The following is an 18,469-nucleotide window of genomic DNA, read 5'->3' as shown; positions in this document are numbered from 1 at the left end:
TTCTTAGTACCAGTTCTGATGACAAAGCTCCTACAAAATGAACTGCTGAAAACTATTATTTTTCTTCCTAGTGCAGTTTTCTGCTGAATTAATAAAGTAAATTGGTTCACTGATCCATATCAGGGCTTGTGCAAAGGAGCAGAAAGAAAGGGAGCAACGGGATTACGGAGGGTGGGACCTCTCCTTTTCTCCTCCCCTGTGGCAGTAAATTGTTAGATCACCCAGGATGTACCAGACAACTGCACCGGAGGGCTGTCGTAGCTGGAATGCAGCGTATTTGCATTCGATCCCAGCCCAGCGTGATCACGGCACATGAAACCCACCCATTAGAGACACCCCCTGGGATTCAAACTCAGTAAAGACCCGAGCGTCCAGTAGAAACACAGTACTCCACGGTACTGTCTTAGCGCTAGAAAGAGAAGTAGCAGAGCCTCCCCTTGCGCACCAACCGCGTCCTTCTGCCTGTGCACCCCGGACTGCTCCTTCCTCCGGGGGGCCAGCACTGCCCTGCTCAACCCCTGCACGAGTTCGAGGTTCGAGGGCTTCCGAAGCTTTCCGAGGGTTTCCGAAGCTTTCCGAGGGCTTCCGAAGCTTTCCGAGGGCTTCCGAACCTTTCCGAGGGTTTCCGAACGCTTCCGAACCCTCCCGACGCCCGCCAGGCGCGCATGCGCCGGAGCGAGGGAAAGCCTTTCCGACGTCCTTCTCCCTCCCGCTTCCCACCGGCCTCGGCGGGCCCGGCCCCGCCCCCCCGGGGCGGCCAGCGCGCATGTGCGGTTGCCAGGGCGGCCGTCTCCAGTGGAGGTTTAAAATCTGCGGGGCATGCGCAGTCCCGGTTCTGGCCCTGGCGAGGGGGACGCCACATTGGAACGGCGAGGGGAGCGCTCCGGGCAGCGCCGGGCCGGGTACAGTTTGCGCCGCCTCCGCTCCTCCCGAGCCGCGCTCGCCTCGCCTCGCCCGGCTCTGCCCCCCGCCTGCGGCCGCCCTCCCTCCTTCCCTCCTCCCCGCGACACATGCTGCTGCTCCCGGCCCGCGTCTAGCGCCGCTGCCGGGCCCGGCGCGCTGAGGCGAGGGAGTGCGCGGCTGGCGGTGAGCGGGCGGGGGCGCGGCGCTCTGGCCGGGCCGTGAGGGTCGGAGGCGGGCGGGCGTGGATGGATCCCCGCGTGGCCTGGATCCAGCCCGAGCAGAAAGGCCCCGCGAATGCGCTGTGGATGCAGATCTGGGAGACCTCGCAGGGTGTGGGGGGCCGGGGCGGCGCCAGCTTCCCGCACTACCTCTGCCTTAACTCCCCGGCGCTGGACTCCGCCGCCTCCCCGCCCCGCGGCCACAGCTGCGTGCGGCTCGGGGCGCCCGGCGGCAGCGCCTGCTGCTCCTCTTCCTCGCCGCCCTCGCCTTCGCCGTCCCCTCCGGCCCTGCTGACCGGACTGGTTCCCGCTGCCAACGCCGGCCCCGCGGCGCTGAACGGCGGCGAGGGAGGGCGGCGGCTGCAGAAGTCGCCTTCCGTGTCGTCCTCGTCCTCCTGCTCGTCGGTGGAGTCCGGCACCGAGAGCCCCGGCTTCTCCTCCTCGGGATCGTGCGGCGGAGGCGGCGGCTCCTCCTCTTCCTCCTGCGGCCCCCGGGCGGCGGCGGTGGCTCCTCCCGGGCTGCTGGGCAGCGGGGCCGGACCCGGGGAGTTTTTTAACTTCCACGAGAACAAAGTGAACAGCGGTGTGAACGGGCACCACCAGCCCCCGCACCTGGCTCGCAGCCCCCACCCGCCGCCGCCGGCGTCTCCCCAGCAGCACCAGTACCACCCGGGCCGGAGGAAACGAGAGAATAAAGCCAGCACCTATGGGATGAATTACCTGCTCTCCGGCAGCCGGGGCGTCGCCGTCAACAACTCCCCCCACCAGCAGCGGCAGCAGCCTCAGCCAGCACTGCAGAGCCCCGGCACACCCTGGAAGACCAGGAAATACAGCCCGGGCGTGCAGGGGTGAGCAGCCGGGGCCTCTGGGGCTGCTGCAGCCCGAGAGGAAAGGGGGACCTCGGCAGCCTCTCCTGCGGCCACCCCTCGGGCGCGGGGGTGGGTGGGTTGGCGTCACACTAATTCCTTTGGAGCCCGCTGTGGCAGCGAGGTTGATGATACAGGATGGCGGAGCACAAAACCATGTTCTTTTGTAAATCACCTTGGCCCGTGCCAGCTGGGTGGCTCCTGGCCAAAGCAGTGATGCAGGCAGGGCCTGGGAACCCATAGGTACAGGGGGATAGGCATTGCTTTGTGGTAGGTTGAGACTTGAAGATGTCAGGCCACCTACAGTAGTTAAAGCAGAGATGGGTGGGGGATGCTATCAGCTTCCTAGGGATCAATTAAAATTGTAAGGGGAAAGTGAAAGGCTTCAGTTCACAGGAGCTCAAAGAAGAGTGTTGCACTAATTTTTAAATGCCTCTGTTTAGGCTGTAGCAGACTGTTTACTTTGGAGAGTGTTAACATCATTTGAAAGGGAAGTGCCCAGTTCTGGCTGAAATAAGCATGAAAGTCAATGTGGTCTCAGAACATTTTTGAGGGAAATGTTCTATCTCTAGAGTAGAGTGAGCCAGCCAGTATCTTAACTGAACTCTTGGCTTTCTAAAGAGAACACTTACATGAAGCTTATCATATTCTGTGCCCATAACCTGCTCATATAAATGTATACTTAGTAAGGCTGATTATTCAGCTTAGTCTGACAGGCATGTAGAAGGGACCAAACTTGAACAAAGCACTTCTGGAGTGCTCCATGAGGTTTCTATATTTCAGCTGTTATATGACACTTGATCAAGGGGAAACGTTGCTTTCTAATGGTAAAGTTATTTTATTAATGGAAAAAGTGCTAGCTGCGTTGACTGATCATAGCAGATTTCTGATGTCATTTCAAAAATAGTTTCTTGGAACTCCTAAAATCCAAGACCTTTGGATGCCCATGGAGTAAAGGCACTGCATATTTGTAGAAGGAAATAGATAAAGATAACAAGGTACGCTTTCACAGCTGGAAAATTTGAGAGATTTAACTTAAGGACTCTGTCTTACGTTTCTTTTTTGGGTGGTACTGCCAGGTGCTGAGTGAATTAAAGTTATTCAGAAGTATTAAAATATGTTTTTAAAGTTCTGGTTTTGCAAACCATAGGCTCTCCTGGAGAAGACAAGACTTGTGACTACTGCTTTTTAATTCCAAACTGACACTGACAATGAAAATTGCTTACAGGAATCTAGGATTTGGATGTTTAAGAGGTGTCATAAGCTTTCAGTCCTGTATTAATAAGATGTATGTCTCAAATTCCAACGTTATTTTTAAAATAGTCTGAATTTGTTTTATTTCCATAGGATGCAGTAGAACACTGAATTAATATTTTAATTTATGTATGTAAGACAAGTCAGTGTCACTGAGGTAGGTCTCCAGGCAGGTGGATGAGGGAGTTGCCTAAGGTAACCCAGCAGGTCTTTGGCAAACCTGGGAATCGAATCCAGGCACTGCAGGTTCTGTTCTCTGGTTGTTAGGTAGCACCACCTATGCCGGTCACATATCCTTCTTTTTCATCTTCTGCCCGTTTGTTTTCTGTTGGCTTTCCTTTGATAAAGATTATGCCACTCTTCAAGTATGTGTTTATAGAGAATCCATACACAAGAAGATTGTTTAGCCGAGCTTCAATTGCACTATTCAGTTTCATAATACAAGTTGTTATTTTGCTGATGAGTTAATGACAAGTGATTTGAAAGTGGAATCTGTGTTTCCTGATCTTCTATCAAGGATTTGTATTACTACAGTGAGACTTGATGCTAGGGGTGAGACACTGGTAACTACAGCATGTGTGATCCCATAATTCCAGACTGTTTCATGATTAATTTGTCATATCATTAAGTGTCGCATAACTGTAGAAATGTCATAGCTTTCCTTAGAGTAGCAGGGAGCTAGTGCTGAAAGAGAGCATGGGAGTTGAGACCATAGACTTAAATATGAGAAGCAGTTTCTGCCTTAAACTTTGAGTTCTGTTACTCAAGGTGAATATTGGACGAGCGTGTATTCTAAAACAATTTTCTGTTTGGTGTGAGAATTTTTTATTAAGTGCTTACATGATTGGAATAACAGAAATATTGTCGTTAGTGGAGTGGCTTTAGGTGTCTACTGCAGTAATTCCTGGCTACTGGTGAGTTTAACTTCGTTTTCCTGAAGCCAGGCTGGTGTATTATTTGGCTTTTCAAATAAAAATACACTGAGAAGACTGGGGTGGGAACAGATCCCTACAGAAGTTTCTTCTGGATCCTTTATGTTCCTGATTTGTTGCTTGGTATTACTTGGCACTGTCAGCCCAGTCCTGAAGCATCACTTCGTAACTGTGATGGTTGAGTGACAGAGCATCCTCAGTGGTGTCAAACTGGTGTGTGCAACTGTCAAAGAATGTGATCCTTACAATCTTCAGTTGCAGTCTGCTTTGGACATAGATTACAGGAAGAAGGACTCGATCATTGATGATCTTGTGCTCATTTTATGCATGAATGTTAGAGCTTACTCTGTTATGAAAATTGTTCTCTGCAGAATGTTTTTCTATAACGTGCTGAAATTTCTAAGTGATATGCAGTAGCTCACAGTGTTACTGTAGTGTCTTTTGATAGCAGACTAAGAAGGGTAACCTCTTTGCCTTCTTGCAGGCTGCTGTAGTACTTTTGATAAAGTGCCTGCATGCTTTGAAATAGTACTGTGCTCTCCTCGCTTTCTTGTTCAGAGCTGGAGATGGTCTGTAGCAGTGCAAGTTGTCACCATTTTTTTCAAATGGATCATACTCAGTGGCTTTGTGATGGTAGATGTGGTGACGTTAGGAGTACTTTATGTTGTAAAGGCTGTGATTTGCTCTGTTTTATGTACAGCGTTCCTTTTTTCCAGTGGACTCACACCTATTGCTTTTACCACCTTCTGACAGTAGCATGCCCATCTTTGTGTTGTAAAGGAAATTCTCCCTCTCATAAAATGTAAGCTTGAATAGCCATGCTTGATTAGATATCATCCTAAATCTATGCTTTAGGATGCTCTAGATTGACCTGTGTTATCTTTTCCCAGATTTTTGGAAAGTAAGGAGTGAGGAGAACGAAGCCATATTTATTCCAGTGTTTGAACAAAGCGATTAATATAGCAGCAGTGTAAATTCTTAAATGTTTTAGGTTTAGATTAGGAGTATAGCACAGTAGAGATGACAAAATGATCAATTACAGAGGTGATGCAGGTAAGTGTCCTTTAATATCATGAGGTTAGCTCAAACTGTTGTGACTCTGCAGAACGACATGTAGTTTCTTGCTACTGTAAAAGATTCTCTTAAATGATTTTAAATGACATCTAGCATCTTAGGGTCTGTCTTACTTGTACATCAAAGTAATAACTTCTGTTTCTGTAAAGTCAGTATTTTAAATATGTCTGACAAATTTAAGCATCCAGAGGGTTTAAAAGTGCTGGAGTTTTATTTCAAAATATGGCATCAAGCTATTCTAAATTTTTTACTAAAAACTCTACTGCTAGGCTTGCATTGTCTGGGTATGAAGCTAACAGGGCACTTTCTCTTAAGACATAGGGAATAGCTTATGAGTAGTAACCATCTCTTGATAATGACACAAAACTTCTGTTGTAGAGCAGAAGAGCGCAAACACCTCCACATGTGGTTAGGCTGAGGGAGGATTCAGGACAGCATTGTCTGGTGACAGTAGCACATACCTGGAGAGAGTTCGCATAAGCAAGCTAAGCTTATGACAATGCTTCCCCAGAAGACTTACCTCAGTGTTCACCAGTTGGCAGCTGAAGGATACTGTGTACCAAAAGTGGTGTCCAGAGATTCATTTCTGTAGCTACTCAGATGTGGTGGTGTTACTGTATATGAAGTCTATATTAGGTTTTGCTTGTTTCTTCAGCTGTATACTGAAGTGTTCTAATTCCAGTGTTGTTGTATTTTTTTTTCTTTCATGCTATATTGCTGAACTTGGACCAAGATAAATTCCATTACTAAGTTTTGTGCAATGCACTATTAAATGTCTTGCATTCAAGAACTTCCATAGCTCTAGTTCCATGTTTGTCAACTCTTGCTGCTGCTTATGCTGCTGTCAGAGCTGGACAATGCGAATCACTGTGAAGGGATGCCACACTGTCAGCCCCCTTTGCAAATTTTATTTTCTTGTACTTTGGCTGAGTTGAAAAAATGCAGACTTTGGAAACTCTGTGAAACCTTTACTGTCTGCACTGAGGTGTCCAACGCTTGCAAAGGCTTTAAGGGATTCCCAAGGGTGGTATTCTAACTCTTCCCTGTACTTAATGATGCTGTCTTGCTCTAATACCTTATAATAAAGAATCAATACATTGGGCTATCCTTCATCTGTTAAACCATTGCTGTCTGTTACCTGCAATGTTATGTAGATACCTGTAGTGAAGTTCTTAATGTAAGAGGCAGGCAGTGCTGGCAATGTATACTCCATTCTTGTTTCATCTGGCTTTAGGATCAGGGCAGAAGGAGGCAGTTATATACTGTAGTACACAAGAAAGAGGGCAGGAGTAGTTGCCTGTTAGTCATAGTCAATATCCAGAGAGAGACTTGAGAGAGCATCAGGATGTGGTTGAACAGTTTGTTTTCATGCCTAAAGGTTGGTACGCAGCAGAGTTCAAGGGTAGCTGCTGGAGGGATTATCAAAAGAACAGAGCATCTCTTTTTTGTGGTTGACCAAGTTGACTAAAGTAGGTAAAGCTCAAAAGCTCTTGGTGAAGTGAATGTCTAGCATGGAGTTAGAGACTGATGCTTTCACTAATGGAATGAAAGAAATATTTTGGCAGCAGTAGACCTGAGAGAGAACATAGTACTAGAGGTCAGAAAGGCTTGAGCTACAGTAGTAAAACATGAGAAAGCTTTGCATGACAGCTGCTCACATCTGTGTGTGAAGGAGAATGGGACACGTTTGGAGCAGTTTAATCTTGGCATTGGCTTCATGATGCTTTTCACACTTGTTAGGCTTTGGCAGTAGAGATAATTAGCACTAAAAACAAACAGCTGTACCGGGTGAGACCATTAGAGGTCAATGCCAAATGCTGAGAGGAGAATATATCAACATGAGCCCGTGGTGATATTTCCTGCAATAATCTTTCAGATTTCAATGATTGATAGTTCCTGGACTACCTGGGGCTACAGGCAGTGCATTGTTAAGCTTATTGTGGATTTTATATATGAATTTGTTTCATCTTGAGCTGGTATGAGCTTCCGGGATTAGCAGTGTCCTGTGGCAAGGTGTTCCTCGGTTAAGCTATGCATTATGTAAAGGTCCTTTTTTTTTTTTTGTCCTGAGGCTGTCACTAAGGTTGTAGTTGCTGCCAGCCACAGGTCTATGCATTAATGAGGAAGCCTGTGTGTGTTCTCTGCAGCTGACCTGAAAGAGGGAAGAGTTGAATCACCTGGCAGTTGTCTGTTTTCTAGTCTATTTAATTGTTCCTTCCATTGAAGCTGTTTCCTGCCTCTAGATCTTTATCACCTCTGTATGCTTTAAAGTTCTGTTGTATCTTCAGGACTCAGATAAACCAGACCTGTGTGTCATAGTGTCACAGTATTCCTACATCTTGGGCTGTCTTGTTCTATCTTGTACTTTCTTTCCTGATTACTAATAGGGGACTTGCCCATATTTTTTGGCACTGAGTGTTGAACAGACCTTTTAGCAGAATTCTTATAGCCCCTCCTTGCATCTTCATAAAGATAAAATCTTCTCGTGTGCCTCTTGTGCTTACAGTTATCCTATTTCAAATTCTGCCTGCTACTCCATTGTGCAGTCTGTATTTTAATGTCCGTCTGCAGTTCTTGAGCTGGCTTATACTGGGTAGCCTTGCAGTCTCAGACTTTCCTGCTTTATTTTTTGTCCCCTTGCCACATCACTTACAAGGGTGCTGACTAGCGTAGGGCACTTTGGGGCTTCACTGGTGACTTTTCTTTAATGTGGAATCTAAGAGTTCCAGCTGCTTGTTTTCTGTTGAAAACTGTTCTTTATCTACATGAAGGTCTTTTTTTCTTATCCCATGTCAGCTTTGTTTCTTTTTAAATCTTTGTAAGGACATGTGGGACCATTATCAAATGCCGTTTGGAAATCCAAGTAGATTACAGGATTTCCTTTGTGGTTCACTGATTCTTGCAAATAATTCCTAATAGTTTTCTTTAAGACATTACTTCTGTTTACGAAAGCTATGTTGACATCTTGATATAGTTAGTGATAACTCTTCATGTGTTGCATTAATTCTACTTTTGACTAGTTTGACTATTATCAATGTCAAAACTAATGCTTTTAGATTAAAAGAAGAGATTGCTGCTTAATGTTCTTCTGATACAAATGCAGTATCAAGTGAGTGCTGCTTTTGGTGGATACCAAATCACCAGGAATAGATTTTGCTGTGAAGTATTTTCTACTAAAAAGCTGGTGTGGGACAAGTTCTCCCTGTATAGTTAGGGATCAGGGCAACATCTGAGGGATTAAAAAAAAAAAACAAAACCAAACCAAAACAACAACAACAACCACAAAAAAAAAAAAACCCACACAAAAAACCCACAAAAAACCAACAAACCCCAACACTAGCTTCTGTACTTGTCATGCGTTGTAATCACTTAACTTCCTCTGTTCTGATCACTTAATTCACTTAACAGAAGCAGATTTTTGGGCTCCTGAGCTACTTTATCCTTTCTCAAGCATAGGTTTGCATCTCGTTAAGTTGTTCCTCATAATCCTTTTTGATATCCTTAATCTTCCAGTCCTCTTTTCCTGCTTTGTACATCACTTCAGGGTTTCTGAAGATGACATCTGATGGAATCCTGTGACAAAGTAGTAGCAGCTCTTTTTTCCCTAATATCTGGTTAGATACAGCACTTAAATCCAGAAAAGGCTTTTCTACCTTTTGTTGCCTTGCAGAGATACTGACTTTGAATGTGCAGGGTTTGCTGCTAGTGGTGCTTTTGATGCATTTTGAATTAGACTCTGCTGCTTGAGATTATGTCAGGAGTTGTTTCTCTTAAATGTTTCAGTGCCTAACCTGTTGTAATGCATACCTGATCTACATGGTCATAATTAGTCTCTCATCACTAATGTGTTTCTGCTGTTGCAACCTTTCTGACTTGTCTGGGATGTTAATCGCTTGCTATCTTTGGGCATTTGGAGAAGAATAGTATTAAGACAGGAATTTCAGTGTTTAGCGGTTCTATTTGTTGGCATAGCGAGCTTGCTGATTCAGTTCCAAGGTTTAACATATGGTATGCTCCTTCACTGATGCAACAAAATAATTGTGTGATGTTTTCTTGGTGTTGTGGTGAAGTCCAGCAGCGTAAGTCAGGAGTAATGTAGAGCTGTTCAGAAGCTTATGTAACGGATCTATTTGGCAATCTATTAACTTGGAGATATAGATTGGTTTATTTTCTAGATTTTTATAATGCAACTTTTTCAAAGAACATCCAGCCATTAAGAAAGGAATTGTCCGAGTTTTATTGGATTGACAGGCTTTGCAAAAATTGATTAATTTTGGCTGCTTTTTCTCTTCTGAAGTGCAACAAATTCTGTTACTTAAATCTGGAAATTTGCAGTGTAAATTAATCCAACAAGCTTAGTTTCTTGAGTGTGTGAACCATCAAGTGCTCCTAAGAGATATAGAATTTAATCGACAAGAAACTGAATCTAAAATTAGGACTGGCTCTAACTTACAAGAGTGTGGGACAAAGGGAAAGCTTAGAGAGGAAAAAATGAACAATACAATCTCTTTTGGAAAAGGTACAATATATTTTATTATCTGCTCTCTTTGTTCTGTGAATGAGGAAAAAAAGTACTTTTTTCTTCCATTCTCTCCTTAATAGTTAACTTGCAAAGTCATCTTGATTCTTATATGAGTTTAGTATTTAGAGTACCTACCTGTAAAACATTTCACAGCTCTGATTCATAAGTTCTATGTAGTTGAGATTTTTTCTTTATTCTGCCGATCTTTGAGTTTGCTGCCTTCCGTACAGTTACAGTGACAAAGATAATTGTCTGAATTCTGTAGTAATATGAGACCGATTTGCTGCGGCAGTACAGTCTGTGAACGTAGCGCTATGTTTTCATAGTTTCTCTCATCTCTAAGCCTAGAATATTGCATGGGATATAGAGCACTCTTACCTGCATGTCACTGGGAGTGAGGAGGGCTGGCATACAAAAATGAAGGCACCTGATGGGTGTTGTGACTGAGGTGGAAAGAAAAGAATTGCAAGTTCATCTGCTCTTCTTGGTCATGGTAATAGTCCTATTTTTGCTACTTTTGCAGATGTCTTATCTTAGATCATATTGGAAAAAATCTATCTCAGAATATACTATTACTTTCAATCATATATCTATATTCTGCTTTCCTTTATTTCACTAAACTGTGTTGCTGAGTTTTAAACTGTTACACTGATTTCAGCTGTTGAATGCATTTGATTGTTGTTGTGTAAGATTTCACCTGCATTTCCCTGGTAATGCAGTTGTGCTTTGCAGTGGCTGGAGGTGAAGGGTGCGGTTCAACAGATCTCAGAAATACGCACAGTGGCTGCTGAGCCTTTCACCATTTAACCTTGAGACAGCGAAGTCCTCAGGCATGTTTCAGACTTCACATTTCATTGAAATAATGTATCCTATTATTCGTAACCTTTATTTGAACAAAGCATCTGTTGAAATGCAGCATATGCATTCCCAATCCTTTAGCTCCTTTTTCCTACTTGCCACTAGTGTTACACCCACATGCTTTAACTGGGGCATCTATTCTTTCCTTTTATAAACATTCTTGGCTGATGTTAGACTTTTCAGTTAGAAAGATATACTTTATTTACTTGAATGAGTATGTTTTAAAAAAGAATCAGTTGTTTCGCATAAATCATGCCATCATGTTTTTGTCTGTTTCTTTAGAATAAATTAATGCTTAGCAGTGTAGACATGATGTTGAAAAGAAACAGGATGTTTACTTGAGGGAACAAAGTCTCTGTAGCTTTTCATTCACTTTCTAGTTTGTTGATTCTGTTTGAGAGTTTAATTTCACTGCGTTGGAATTAGCCCTTGAGGTAACAAGTCAATGTTATATATAATGATAGTTGTAGATACAGTAAATGATGAGTAAAGTAAATGTTCTCTTTTCTTAGAAACTTGCCTTTAAGGAAAAATATTAGAAAAGTCTGAGAACGTCTCCTGAATATCATTTTAACCTGAAGACTAGAAGTGTGTCTGCCTTTCCTAAAACAATAAAAGGGATAAATTTTGGTAAACAAAAGGTGTCAGTTCTGTTGCATAGTTCAGCCTGGAAGCAGCAGATGTTTACTGTGTTTAGCAGTAATAGCATTAGTGAATGCTAGGTTCCTCCAGGCTATGAAAATTAGCAAGCTGAATAGTGTAGCAAGTACAAGTAGCCTTTCTTTTGCATCCTTGTGTTCTAATCTTTTCTACTTGTGTTAAGAGTACAGTTAATCTTGCCAACAAGTTTTGTTCTCAGTGTTTCTGTAAATGTCGTGAAACTGCCTTGTGGAAAAGTCAATTAAAATGTTTATCTTTGATAGGAAGGTGGTATAATAGGCACCTTAAAATATGATAGAACATCTATGCTAGGTGCATAGATGCTGCTCGAGGCCAAATTCTTGAAGAAGCTAGGAGGAGATTGAGAAAATTGACTCGTGCTGTATGTTGAAGGAAGTTACATTTAAAAAAAAAGTTAAGATGTTACTTGTATGTGCATGTACATTGTGCTGCGAATTGAAATTCTGTTCCTAATGACTAGGATACTGTCACAGACCTGACTCAAGAGGTAACAAGTGCTTATGAAGATCATAGAAGCTGCATAGGCAGAATACTCAAATGAAAACTATTGCTAGATTGAAAAAGAGCTGGTGGATAGAGACAAGTGGATGTGAATTGAGAGCCTCAGAAGTGTTATGTTTGGAGATGAACTGCCAGTAATAATTCCCCCTCCGTGCCCCCTCAAGAAAACATCAAATGAAATTATTAACAGGCAGCACTTTAAGGCACTTCTTTATTCTGGTGCATACGTAAATTCTCATAGAATGCCATGAATGACAAAAGCATAAATGGACTAAAAAGACCTGGAAAAATGAGTGGAAGAAAAGTCCTTTGAGTTAATATACATTATGGTTGGAACCAACCCCAAAAGTATGCCAAATGAAATTATTGGAGGCTTGGAAGGATTGCTGCAAGGGAGTTGGGTAACTTCTTTGTCTTCTCTTGCTTTCACCCTGTATTTGCTTATTGCTGATTTTTATAAACAGGACAATGGGAAGTCTTTAATGTGGCCCCACTGCTGTTAGGTATATTCAAATATTTACTACTTTAGTCTTGTCATCTTTGAGAAGGAAAAAAAAAAGCATACTTTGCAGAAACAAAATAAAGTAGCAGCATGTTAGTTTGTACCTTCTTTCTTGCTCTGAAGTTTTGAAATCAAGTAGATTCATCAACAAATTGAAAAATTTGGTTGATAAGCATACTGCATAGTTAAATGTTCCGTTGTGGATCCTGGCCCACTTTAAGATAAGAAAAAGGGCAGACAGTAATTGTAAATATGTATGCTTTTTAGAAGTATCTTAGTACTTTACTGCTAAAATTTCTTTGTGGATAGAAAGAAATCCTGACACTTTAAAACTGGCCATATGGTCTGTTGGAAGCTATCTGTTAGAGTGGGAATTCTCTAGCAATGATTTGCAAATGTCTCAGGGAAGAGGTCAGAGTTTTACTAGAGATGTAAAAAATTTTCCTTTTGGAAGGCTGAGTATGTTAACAAAGGATTGAACTTTTTTTTTTTGGACAGTATTTGGATTTCACTACAGTGCTGAATTGATGTGTTTCTTGAAGTAGAGAGAAATCTTAGAAATATGTCAGCATCAAAAAAAAGCTTTTGTAAAACATCACAGCAGTAGTTATTATTGTCCTGTTTAAGAAATTGAGTGTTTTTGTTTGGCATGGCTTGATGCTTTTCCGTTGAAAGCAAACACAACATTAACTTGAAAACTCAAATTGATCTTCTTGCAAATGGAGATAGGAAACAAAAGGACTTGATAGGTGTATAAACATCCAGTGTCAGAACTCCTCATATAGCACTGGTATTAATGTACTTTAACTTGAGAATATGTTTAACATTTGTCACTTTGAATAGTTCAGTGAGAAGGTCACTTCTTAATACATGAATGAATGGCTGATAAAAGGCTTGAGTGGTCAAAGGAATCCCTCTTTGTCAAAGCAGACATTTTCACATCAGGGAATAATAAAATGTTGCTTTTATTGCCCTCCACTAAAATAATTAATGCCAGTGGCCTGTTTCCAAGTCTATGTAAATTTAGACATACACAGGAGAAAGAATCCCTAGAAGAATAAACCTACTTGAAGATTTTAATTGTTCTTGTGCTGCTTCACATTTGGATCATTGTGTAGTTTTTAAGACTATGCTTTATTTTTTAAAGAAAATAATCTTCAGGAATCAGGAATTGAATTTGACCTTCATTATTGAGCCAGTAAGAAGGTTAGTAAATGTCTACTAGTGTTTGCATCCGGTGTCTTTTGACACCTTGGCATTTAGGTAACGTGTTGAGGGCTGATATGTAGGTATTGTTGAGATTGTGAGGTGCTGCCATGAAAGTCAGGGATGAATATGTATGCCCCGAACCCCAGATCCCAAACCCTCCAGTTTCCCATCTGAAAGCCTAATTCTTGTGGCATTCACCTTTCTTGAAAGTATTGCTGGTTTTGGTTAAATGATGATGTTGAATAAAGCCTATCGCCCATTTTTGTTGAAATTTATTGTAAATGTTACATTGTCATTATAACTGATGGTACTTTCTCCTTTAGACTACATGAAGAAATAATTGACTTCTATGACTTCATGTCCCCTCGTCCTGAAGAAGCAGCTATGAGAAGAGAAGTGGTGAAAAGAATAGAAACGGTCATCAAAGATCTTTGGCCTACAGCTGATGTGAGTGTAACTCAGGTGTTGATTTGCTTCTCTAGTAGATTGTAGAGCTTGATTCACTTAACCTTGCTATTATCTTTCTGTGTTTTAGAAGTGAACAGATAAGACTTCAATTTAAAGGATCTCAACCTAATATTACAGTTCTTGCAGTACTTGGCAGTCTATTTTAAAAAGAGGAGGAAATTTGAAACCTAGATTTCAAGTTAACGAAGGCTACTGATAAGTTTTTTCGTGTTGAGAACCAGGGATGTGAAGAACTGTCCACTTTAGGAAGTGTGTTCCTTAAAGTAAAAGCTTATGATATTGATTGTCTCTGCATAACTTCATTTTGAATATTAAAGTGAGACTGACTACCTATATATTCATTTCTGCAAGGTGTCCTGAGTGCATGGATATTTGTAAAAACAAATATTTTACAAAAGAACAGTTAAAAACCCCAGGGTTTTTTTTGACTCTTCAGAAGTTTGAGATTTGGAGAATTACCTTAGCCCTGCTTTAGTGGCAAAATTGGACTTGACTTCCTAAGATATCTTGTAACCAAAGTTCTTGTATTTTCAAACCCTTTATTACGCAAAAAGTACGTTTCCTCTGAACAAAAAACATCCAAAAGGAGTTTTCTGCAAGCTGCATCTCTAGCATCACCTTTCTGATTACCAGATAGTAGTGTTGTCATGAACAAGCAGAAAAACATTTCAGAACAATGTGATTTCATAGCTTTCCATGATAGAGTGAGGACTGTAGCCAAAGTACTGAGCTGAAGACACTGTAAAGCTCATCAGCTTTGTCCTCACTGTGATTTTCCTTAGTAATAACATTTTTCTAGTTTGTGGGAACAAGTATAAGCACTGAAATGGCCCAGTGTTGCCCAGCCTTTTCATAAGTCTCTTCAAAGAAGTGAACATTTATGTTTTGTTCTGCTGTATCAGAGGGGGAAGAATGTTTCAATTCTCTAGATTGGAAGCATACTTAAAAGTATTCGATGTGGACTGTGAATATTTCTTCAGCATACTTTCTTTTCCACACATGAACACCTACCACGATTTCATAGTCATTCTTACAGTAAAATTTGGAGTATTCATGTTTATCTGAATTATATGTTTAGATGCACTTTCTGGTTTTTAAACCTAAATATTTGGAAAAATGTTTTCCTTAAACTCTTCAAATTTCAGTAAAGATGTCCTATGAGGCAAGAAGGGAGAAGGAAGGAGTTTTATAACAACTTATACTTCTGTCGAACTGGAAATAAATAGTGAAAAGGACTTGTTTCAAAAGTTTATGCTCTGCTGCTAGCAGGATTGGTAGTAATTTCATGTTAAAATTATTTCCTCTAAAGTTGCATCTATAAGAGAAAGTGTATTTGTACAAGCTTAACAGAGTATGTAGTAAAGTACATTCAATAACTCTTTTACTGGGTTATATCCTTAATGAGTCTAGGAAAAAATCTTAAGTCTCGTGGAAGTGAAATGAGGCGAGTGTTCATAATTACAAGATAATTCACTGGTGTGGCTTTATTTTTCAGGTCCAGATATTTGGCAGCTTTAGTACAGGGCTTTATCTTCCAACTAGGTAAGTGATAATTTACGTTAAAGCTTGTCTTATTTTAGAGTAATGGCAAATTTTAAAGGGGAATTTAGACTGGAATGTGTAAACCTGTCAAACTTATAGTAGAATTTTTGCCTAATGTCCCATGTGACAAAGTGAACAGCCTTTGAACTTAGATCTGAGATAAGTATTTGATATATCATTGTACCATGCTAGGTACTTACTGGTCCTTTGGTGAATTACCTCTTCTTCCTTGTGCTTGGAGTTAGTCTTTGGCTCTTTGTTTTCAAGATATAGTGGAACTGAATGTTTAGTATTTCTTGTGTGTAAAGGTAGTGTTTTGTTAAATAAAGTGGATTATTGAGGCTGTGTCACTGATCACTGAGTTACTGTGCAAAGTCAGAGGAGTCATCACAGCTGTGTTTTCCCATTTTTTGGAGAGCAAATTCTTATTTAATTCAGTGATTTATGTTGCTTAATGATTCAACAGATGAATGTGGAAAACCTGTGTAGCTGTGTCTTACAGCAATTAAATTTTCAGTAGGAAAGAACTGCAGTTTTCATGTCTATGAATAACAGTCACTGATTAAAATAGTTTGGAATACTAATGTGCCTGTCAACATGGGTAGATGGATAGGATAGGATAGGATGGATAGGATTAGGCTGTGGAAGTTAGAGGGGAGGGAGCAAGGAAGGTAAAATGGAGAGGAGCTCAAATTGTCAGAGAACTGGAAGCAAGAAACTAGAATACTACTTTGAGTCCCTAAAGTGCACTAGACCATCTCTTAACATTGCTAAAGGGTAGCTTATTGGGAACCTAGATAAAAGTTGCAAAGTAGTCACCCTGGAGGGGTGGTGGAGTATTATGTTTTAGACATAATGAATCTCATGCTGTATTCTTTTTGTCCAGTGATATCGATCTAGTTGTATTTGGGAAATGGGAACGGCCTCCTTTACAGCTGCTAGAACAAGCACTAAGAAAACACAACGTGGCTGAGCCATATTCCATTAAAGTACTTGATAAAGCTACGGTAAGTAATAGTCTTTAGAATACAGAACGGAAAATCTTTCAGACCCCTTAAGATGTTTGTCACAAGTGTCGTTCTTAATTCATGAAGCAAATGATGTTGTCTTAAGCACAATGTTTTGCTCTGTCCATGCAAGATTTTAGTAGAATGTATGTGTACTTAGCAATAGGACACAGTTTTTTAAATGGACAATGGTATGTCTGTGTACGGTATTTGCTGGAAGGCCGTATTTTATGCCTATGTTGTCAATAAAGAACTAAAAGTCAGTATTTGTAAAATATTTAGAAAAAAAGTTAACAATTTGTATAACATTTTTTTCCCTGACCTTTGGGAAGATTTCGTTTAGCCAGCGGCCAGTTACTAGACTGGTCTTGCTTGAAACCCTGATTTTTCAGGTTGTCTTGTTTCTGATGGCATAGGAAAGTGTTCCAAACTAAACATTTTTTTCTTCCAAAATACACTACTGAAAAGCTTTATTTCATTTGTGAAACTGATATGTAGTATCTCTTGCATCTGTCTTGTAAGCCTAACAGATCACATTGAATATGCAAAAAACTGAAAGTACGAGAATTTTATATTACTGAGCAAGTGGTGTTTTCTCTAGGAGACTAAGGAGAGTATTCCAAGCTTCTGTTAGTAAGCTGTTATGTTTTAAGGGCTCTGAAATAGAGTGACTCTTTTAGGTCCAGAAGATTCCTGTTGCTTCTATTGGAGTAGCAGTACATAACAGTAGCTCTGGTAATCTTAGGTTTACCTGAGAATGAATGGGATTTTCAGTATCAGTGATACCAGTTAGGTATGGAAAATGGCCCTAGGCTAGGCTTACCAATTTTACTAGCCTTCCTTATTTTATTCCCTCTGCAGTAGGTATAGAATGATGCTATGCTTCTGCTCTTCTTCATTTTCAATCTCAGATTAAAAATGGAAGAAGTTCAATTTAAATAAATGTTATCAGCTGAAGTTTAATTATGATTGTAAGACCGTTTTGTAGGATACTACCTTCAAGTTGGTGCTGTGAGACTGAACTACATATTCAGTAGTTCTATAATAATTTATTGCTGCCAGAGGAGGAAATACTGCTACTGCTGCTTTGCTTTTACCCCTTCTGGCTTTTGTTTGACTCTGCAGGGAATCAGTTCAGCTTGATAAACCAACAGACCGTGCTTTATTTTCTTCTGCTAGACTAGTCTTCTCTCAGTTTAGCAAGTGGCTGGTGCAGTGCTGGGTCAGAGGAATGCAGTTCCCACAGGTTATGAGGGCAGAATGTCTCCTACCAACAGCAGTGAGTCAGTAAATGAAGTAAATTTAGTTTTCTTACAAAACACTGATATTGCAGCTATGAAGGTAGTTATGTAATATTTATGAGAGAGTACATAAGCGATCATAAGTTAATGTGAACATACCTGCCTGGGTTTTTAATCACTTCACTAAAAAGCATTTGCTTGTCAGTAAAGTTAGGATTATTATCTTTTCTCAAAATCATGTTTTCTTGTCTTGATAGTTGCATTCATTTGGACTGATACTATTCAAGTGTTTTGAGTGAGTAAGCTGAAGAATAGCACCAGTGTTGCATTTTTGGGTATTCATAAAACGTTGTGTTAATCTTTTCAGGTACCAATAATAAAACTTACTGACCAGGAGACAGAAGTGAAAGTTGACATCAGTTTTAATGTAGAAACTGGTGTGAAGGCAGCTCGATTTATCAAGGAATATATGAAGGTATCAGCCATATTATATGTGTTATGCTACCTACCAAGGATGTGCTAGATGCTTAGCTAACTTCTTTTGGTATGGCCTAAGACTTTTGAAGATTTATTGCTGAAGACTATTCTCATTAATATTAACTAAATGTGGATATTTTAATTTATTTTCTACTGCTATTTATTCAGTGTTGCCTTTGAGTGTTAGGTGTTTGTGTGGATAAACCTGTGCAGT

The 18,469-nt window shown here is 40.8% G+C and overlaps 1 protein-coding gene across 4 annotated transcripts in view; it reads left to right on the top strand.

Annotated features, from left to right (window-relative positions):
* The first annotated feature begins 844 nt into the window (after positions 1-844).
* Positions 845-18,469, top strand: part of TENT4A (terminal nucleotidyltransferase 4A) — a 61,357-nt gene continuing 43,732 nt past the window's right edge. For all 4 annotated transcript variants that reach the window (XM_065629604.1, XM_065629603.1, XM_065629602.1 and 1 more), the window contains exons 1-5: positions 845-1,969; positions 13,844-13,967; positions 15,484-15,530; positions 16,417-16,537; positions 18,146-18,253. In XM_065629604.1, the coding sequence (XP_065485676.1) occupies positions 1,149-1,969; positions 13,844-13,967; positions 15,484-15,530; positions 16,417-16,537; positions 18,146-18,253 (1,221 nt within the window). In that variant the 5' untranslated portion in view covers positions 845-1,148. The remainder of the gene's footprint in view (positions 1,970-13,843; positions 13,968-15,483; positions 15,531-16,416; positions 16,538-18,145; positions 18,254-18,469) is intronic.

The sequence above is a fragment of the Caloenas nicobarica genome, chromosome 2 (assembly GCF_036013445.1).
Source record: "Caloenas nicobarica isolate bCalNic1 chromosome 2, bCalNic1.hap1, whole genome shotgun sequence".
Taxonomy (NCBI): domain Eukaryota; kingdom Metazoa; phylum Chordata; class Aves; order Columbiformes; family Columbidae; genus Caloenas; species Caloenas nicobarica.
The sequence above is the reverse complement of the archived record's forward strand: the minus strand, read 5'-3'. Positions and strand labels throughout refer to the sequence as shown.